Source organism: Coffea eugenioides, chromosome 2 (genome assembly GCF_003713205.1).
Source record: "Coffea eugenioides isolate CCC68of chromosome 2, Ceug_1.0, whole genome shotgun sequence".
NCBI lineage: Eukaryota > Viridiplantae > Streptophyta > Magnoliopsida > Gentianales > Rubiaceae > Coffea > Coffea eugenioides.
Genome location: NC_040036.1, coordinates 48,101,758 through 48,109,498, shown reverse-complemented (window position 1 = coordinate 48,109,498; position 7,741 = coordinate 48,101,758). Strand labels below are relative to the sequence as shown.

The following is a 7,741-nucleotide window of genomic DNA, read 5'->3' as shown; positions in this document are numbered from 1 at the left end:
ATGCCATTAAGGGTGTCAAAAACTCAAAATTCCTTCCTTCCAAGGCAAGTCAGATCCCGAAGCATACTTGGAATGGGAAAGGAAGATTGAGCTAGTCTATGAATGCCACACCTACACAGAAGAACAAAAAGTAAAACTTACAGCCGTGGAATTCACAGACTACACCTCTATCTGGTGGGACCAATTACGACTAAGCCAAAGGAGAAATCGAGAGAGACCCGTGGAGACTTGGGAAGAAATGAGGAGCCTAATAAGAAAGAGATTCGTACCGAGCTACTATAGCCGAGACTTACACCGTCGGCTATAAGCTCTCACCCAAGAGTCCTTGTCAGTCTAGAATTATTACAAGGAAATGGAGATGGCCATTATGAAGGCAGATTTGCATGAGGATAGCGAAACCACCATGGCTCGATTTTTGCATGGTTTGAGGCCGAAGATTGCCGAAGTAGTGAAACTCCAACATTATCTCGACATGAATGAAATGCTAGAAAAGGCGGTCACAGTTGAACGGTGCCTCAAGAGGAGGGGTAGTGCACGAGAAAGCACTACATACCAAGGTGGAAATTGGCGCCCTCCTCAACCAAAAAGAGAGGAGAAGGCCACGGCTCCTTCTAACCCTCCAAGGCCGAGTGTCTTTCCTTCCAAGGCAACGGCCAAGACCGAGTTTAAGGCTAATAATGGAGCTTTCAAACCTCGTGGCCGAAACACCAAGTGCTTTAAGTGTCAAGGATTTGGCCATATCGCCTCCCAATACCCCAACCAAAGGACCATGCTATTGTTGCCAAATGGGGAGGTTGTATCAGATGAGGAAGAGGAGTATGAAGGAATGCCACCTCTAGAGGAGGAAGAAAATGATTCAAGTGAGGAGATACCTACACATGAGGAGATCGGTTGCTTAGTGGTTCGAAAGGTCCTTACTACGCGAGCCAAGAAGGAGGAAATGGAGGTACAACGGGACAATCTTTTCTACACAAGGTGTCACATCAAGGATAAGGTTTGTAGTATTGTTATTGATAGTGGGAGTTGTGCCAATGTAGCTAGTCTACTCACGGTAGAAAATCTAGGGCTCCCAGTTGTCAAACATCCTAGACCTTATCGCCTTTAATGGTTGAACAACGAAGGGGAAGTCCATGTGTTTCGACAAGTAAAAGTTCCATTCCAAATTGGCAAGTATGAAGATGAAACTGCGTGCGATGTTGTGCCAATGCAAGCAAGTCATCTCATACTCGGGTGACCTTGGCAATAAGATCGAGATGTCGAATTCAAAAGGAAGAGCTAACAAATATGTTTTCACTCATTGTAATAGAAAAGTGACTCTTGTACCCCTTACCCCAAAACAAGTGTTTGAAGATCAAATGAGATTGTAAAAGGAGTATGAGCTAGATCTTGAAAGGAAAAAGCGAGAAAAAGGTGAGGAAGAAAAAGGAGAGAATAGGGCCGAACCTCTAGGGAAGAAAAATGGGTCGGCCATGAGAGAAAAGAACAAAGGGAAGCTAAGCTTGCTAGCAAAATTCAAAGATGTAAAGTGAGCTTTGTCTTCCAACCAACTCTTACTTGTACTTGTGTGCAAAGAAGAGTTGGTCATCTCATCTATCCCTACTAACTCTTTACCTCCCAATATTTTCTCTCTCTTGCAGAAATTTGAGGACATATTCTCTGAGGACGTGCCCAATGGACTACCACCCCTAAGGGGAATCAAGCACCAAATTGACCTCATTCCGGGCATCCCACTGCCTAACAAACCTGCCTATCGAATGGGCCCTGAGGAAACAAAGGAGTTGCAAAGGCAAGTGGAGGAACTACTAAGGAAAGGTTGGGCTCGAGAAAGTCTAAGTCCATGTGCTATACCAGTGATTCTCGTGCCAAAGAAGGATGACACCTGGAGAATGTGCACCGACTGTAGAGCAGTCAACGCTATCACGGTAAAGTATCTTCACCCTATCCCTAGGTTAGATGATATGTTAGATGAACTGCATGGTGCCATTATTTTTACCAAAATTGACTTGAAAAATGGCTACCACCAAATAAGAATGAAAGAAAGAGATGAGTGGAAAACCGCTTTCAAAACTAAACATGGTCTTTATGAGTGGTTAGTAATGCCTTTCGGTTTAACTAATGGACCTAGTACCTTCATGCGCTTAATGAACCATGTTTTGAGACCTTTCCTTGGAAAATTTGTTGTTGTTTATTTTGATGATATTTTGATATATAGTAGAAGTTTAGAGGAACACCTTTAACACCTCAAAACTGTTTTTGAAGTACTTCGAAGGGAGAAGCAATATGCCAACCTTAAGAAGTGCACGTTTTGCACTGACTGTGTGGTGTTTTTAGGCTATGTTATTAGTGTACAAGGTATCCATGTAGATGAAAAGAAGGTCAAGGCCATTCAAAAATGGCCGACACCTACCTCTGTTAGTGAGGTGCGCAGTTTTCATGGACTAGCTAGCTTCTACCGCCGCTTTGTGAGAGATTTCAGCACCATTGCAGCACCACTCACTACGGTCATGAAGAAGAATGAGAAGTTCATTTGGGGGAAAGCACAAGATAAGGCCTTCCAATTACTCAAACACAAACTCACACATGCACCACTTCTTGCAGTACCTAACTTTGACCTCACTTTTGAAGTGGAATGTGATGCATCAGGTGTTGGAGTTAGAGCCATACTAATGCAAGGTGGGAAGCCAATCACCTACTTCAGTGAGAAACTAAATGGCGCGGCGATCAACTACTCGACCTATGACAAGGAGTTATATGCCCTTGTAGGTGCTTTGGATGTGACGCCCCGAAAAGAATGAGTGTGAGAACCCGGAAATTTTCACATTTTCTAGGGTTTATTTTATTTAATCGCCCGCCTTTTCTACATTTTCTTTATTAGAAAAATTCCCCAGATAAAGTTTATGAGCAAAGATAGTTTTAAAATGATTTTTCTAGTATCGGTTAGTTTTTGAGAAATTAAGAGCATATTTTGAACGTGGGACCTGCTAGTGCGGTAAATGCATTATATTTTTGACAACTTGTTGGAATTTTGTATTAAGTGATATTATTGTACAATGTGTTAAGATATTTGTATTGGAGAGACAAAAAGATAAGTTTTGAACCAAAAGGTGACAAGTGTCACCATAAGATTAAGTCTTGAGTTTGACTACTATTCATAACTTTACCATTTAATTCAAATTGGCCCAAAAATCACTTCATTTTGCAAGCTTCTTGGCCGAATGTTCTTGCTCAAGAAAGAAAGAAAAGCTCTCAATTTCTTCCTTCTATTTCTTGCTCAATCTTCAAATCCAACCAATAAAACTCCAAATCATTCCATAAAATCTCTTTGCTAAGTGGTCTTGAGGTGTTTTGTGGAGTTGTTTGGAAAGCTAAGGTGATTTGTTGCTCTATCTCTTGTGTGGCTAAGGTGAGTTGTGAAGAACCACTCTCCTCCCTTAATTGATGTTCAATTCATGATTGGAGGTGGTATAAGATGCACTTTTATGGATTATTTCTTGATTTGTGGTTGAAGTGATGAGGTTTTATTATTTTTGGGGATTTTCTGTTTTAATATAAGCATGATTGTGTGGCTATCTATGATGATTGGAAATGGTATATAATGACTCTAGGAGGTGGAAAAAGTGATTAATTGCAACCAATTTCTGGTTTGGAAGAAATTTCAGAAAACTAGGGTTCTTGAAGGAGCATTCTGTCCGAATTTTTAGGTCCTAGTTAGAGGCCGAATTGGCCTTGGCTTAAAACATGAAAGTTGTAGGGAATGACATTTAGAGGTGCCTAAAAATTTCAGGTCAATCGGAGTAGCGTAGAATGAGAAAAGTTGAAATTACTATTGCTGTTCTGGTTTTACCCGAATGTAAGAATTGCGCCTGTAATTGGTTGTTTTGGCTGGAATTGCTTCCGAATTGGTTGTTGAGGTCTTCTGATGAAATTTATCCCTGTTTCTTATCTTTCAGCTGGTTTTGGAATTTCTGGATTTGGACTTGGATAGCCTGTTTTATGATGTTTCCGCTAGAATGCGTTCTGTGAATCTGTTTTTGTGATTCTGGTATGGTATCTTGCATTTTTGACCTGGTTACACTCGAAACTGGGTTGAGTGACCTTCTGTAATATTGTAGCCCTGTCTCTTAGCTTCGAAACGGTGGGTCTTGCACCTTCATCCAACAATCGTAGCGCCTTTGGTACCATTACCGGAAAATGACATCAAAACCTGTTTTTCTGGTTTTGATCTTAACTTTCATTTCCGGACTTTTCCCTAGCTTGACTTGTACTAGTACTACTTGGAGCTTGCTGAATGGCTATTGGATGAACTTGTTGTTGTGTGTGTACCTTTGGGTTGGAATGAGGAAATAATGAAGCCTTGATGGCTGGGAAAGTAAAGAAAGATAAGAGGAAGTGCTGTCCGAATTTTGAAAGGACTTGTTTGCATTGAGTTTGTGAACTAAGGCTTGGATTTGAGCAAGGCAATGTTATATGATGGATGGTTTCTGAGCCATGGAGGTGAGTGACCTCAAACTATTTCTAAAGTTATTTATGAACCGTTTCCTGCATTATTTACTTTTAAACTGTTTCCAAAGTTACTTTTGAACAGTTTTCTTGCATATCATGCGTGCTTGCATATGAGTGTTCCTTGTTGCTGTATTCCTTGACTTATTGGCTTGTTATTATTGATTGGTAATGCGTTAAGTGCTTTCGATGATTGTTAAAACGAGTTTTCTAGGCGAGTGTGTACTTTATCGCACTCGACCTAAATAAATATGAAATTTTCAATGATTAATGATTAAATGCTAGTTGCGCATGAATGTAAGCCGTTTGGCTGAACTGGCCACTGCCCTTCGTTACCGATCAACTCGAGCCAGAAGCGGACTCGGTCGGGCGATATGGTGACCCTGGGTGAATTTGGTATACTCGAGTATTACCTTGTAGTCCGGCTACGTCCGGATGGGTGGAGTCCGGCCAATGGTCGGATGGGTGGAGTCCGGTCAACGTCCGGAAAAGGGGATGAACGAACAAAAGGATGAACGAGGGATTCTACTTACAAAAAAATGTATTTTCAAACGATTGGAGGAATAAGGGGGAATGTCAAGGGAACGAACGAACAAACGAATAGCTCCATGTGAGCCCGTATCCTTTTAATGAATGTTACTATCGCTTTCCATTGTACATGTTTCTTGAATTATTGATACTCCATATTTAATGTCTTGTAAATGTTGAAATTGTTTTTGGACTTATCATTTGATTTATGACATCATTGATTTATGATATCATTGAAATGAACTATTGTGAAACCGATTTGATTACTGATTTTTCTGGTTACTTGCTGAGCTTTTAGCTCACCCCAAAAATATTTTATTCCCCTCCACAGGGCTCAAGGCGAAGGAAGGGCTTGTAGTACTTGTGCACGTGATTAGATGGCCTATGTTTTGTACAATTTGGATTTGGAATCATTTTATGTATAGTTGGGAATCGTTTCCGCTTCGCTTATGACATGTAATTTTTGGAGAATTTGATGTATATTGGAGATTTATATTGTAATATTTGAGGTTTATTCTTGTAATTCATTTGAGGATTGTAGTGAACGACTGAGTCCCGGCGAGAGCTGGGCAGGCGGCCCGCCGAACCCTCTGGTTCGCCTCAGGGGGAGGTGGGGCTGTCACAGTTGGTATCAGAGCCTTATGCCGACAGTTGGGACTTTAAGTCCTTCGTCTGGAAAAGCCCGAGCCTCTCGTTCGTGAAGAGTCACGAAGCGAAACTCTCCGTAGGGGATGCCCGCGTGCGGGTGGCAAGCTGATAGGTACCCCGTGATGTGACCCTGAGAACTGTCACAGTTGGTTTCAGAGCTTAGGCTTCAGATCTCTGTAGTGTATCCTAGGCTTGAAGTTTAGGATGCCGGACTGTGGGTTTGGTCTGAAATATTAGTGATTTTTGCGGGATGTCTTGACTTGATTGGTACAAGATGGAATGTCGAGGACGACATTCTTTTAAGGAGGGGAGATTGTGACGCCCCGAAAAGAATGAGTGTGAGAACCCGGAAATTTTCACATTTTCTAGGGTTTATTTTATTTAATCGCCCGCCTTTTCTACATTTTCTTTATTAGAAAAATTCCCCAGATAAAGTTTATGAGCAAAGATAGTTTTAAAATGATTTTTCTAGTATCGGTTAGTTTTTGAGAAATTAAGAGCGTATTTTGAACGTGGGACCCGCTAGTGCGGTAAATGCATTATATTTTTGACAACTTGTTGGAATTTTGTATTAAGTGATATTATTGTACAATGTGTTAAGATATTTGTATTGGAGAGACAAAAAGATAAGTTTTGAACCAAAAGGTGACAAGTGTCACCATAAGATTAAGTCTTGAGTTTGACTACTATTCATAACTTTACCATTTAATTCAAATTGGCCCAAAAATCACTTCATTTTGCAAGCTTCTTGGCCGAATGTTCTTGCTCAAGAAAGAAAGAAAAGCTCTCAATTTCTTCCTTCTATTTCTTGCTCAATCTTCAAATCCAACCAATAAAACTCCAAATCATTCCATAAAATCTCTTTGCTAAGTGGTCTTGAGGTGTTTTGTGGAGTTGTTTGGAAAGCTAAGGTGATTTGTTGCTCTATCTCTTGTATGGCTAAGGTGAGTTGTGAAGAACCACTCTCCTCCCTTAATTGATGTTCAATTTGTGACACCCCGAAAAAAAATGAGTTTGAGAACCCGGAAATTTTCTAATTTTCTAGGGTTTATTTTATTTAATCGCCCGCTTTTTCTACATTTTCTTTATTAGAAAAATTCCCAGAGAAAGTTTATGAGCAAAAATAGTTTTAAAATGATTTTCTAGTATCGGTTAGTTTTTGAGAAATTAAGGATATATATATCGGACGTGGGACCCACTAGTGCGAAAGTTCAGAAAAATTCGGCCAATAAGGTTAAGTTTCGGATACTGTGTAAAATTTATCGGGTGTTAAGAGATAAGTAGAGAATGAGATGTGATTGATGTGAGAGGAAACAAAAGGATAGAAATGCACTTAATGGAGTGACAAGTGTCACATTGCCATTGGAGGAAGCTTAAGACAACTATTCATTGTTTTGACCTTTCTTACCCTTGGATTAAATATCTCAAAATTGACTCAAAATTCACCATTTCTTTTTCTATGTTGGCCGGCTACCTTAAGCTCAAGAAGAAAGAAAACTTCTCCAATTTTAAGCTTCCAACTAGCTCAAATCATCCAAACCAATTGCTTACAATTGTTTCTACTCCATAAAATCCTTCCATTAGGTGCTAGTAAGTTGTTTGGTGAAGTTTTTAAGGAAGCTAAGGTGTTCTACAACTCCTTCTCTCTTGTTTACTAGGTAAGTGGTGATTACACTTCCTCCTACACTTAATGAAGCTTAAGATGTGCTTAGTGGAAGCTAAAGTGCTGAAATTTGTGGTTTATTTCTTGGTTTGAGATGAATTGGTTAAGTTTTTATTTTATTGAGGAATTTTCTGGTTTGATGTGATCATGATGTTGTGGTTATTTATGATGGTTGGTAAGGAGGGGTAATGACTCTAGTAGGTGTAAATGATTGGTAATTGCAACCAATTTTGGGTTTGGAAGGAATTTGAGGAAGTTAGGGTTTCATAACCCCAATTCTGTCCGGTTTTGGATCATATGGTTAGAGGCCGAATTGGCATTTGCTTAAAACATGAAAGTTGTAGGTATTGATGTGTTTGAGGTGCCTGTAAAATTTCAGGTCATTTGGAGTAGTGTAGAGTG

The 7,741-nt window shown here is 40.0% G+C and overlaps 1 protein-coding gene across 1 annotated transcript; it reads left to right on the top strand.

Annotated features, from left to right (window-relative positions):
• The first annotated feature begins 352 nt into the window (after window positions 1-352).
• Window positions 353-2,795, top strand: LOC113759837. Its single transcript, XM_027302416.1, has 3 exons — window positions 353-994; window positions 1,638-1,977; window positions 2,332-2,795. The coding sequence occupies exons 1-3, from the start codon at window positions 353-355 to the stop codon at window positions 2,793-2,795; spliced, it is 1,446 nt and encodes a 481-aa protein (XP_027158217.1).
• Window positions 2,796-7,741: the final 4,946 nt, after the last annotated feature.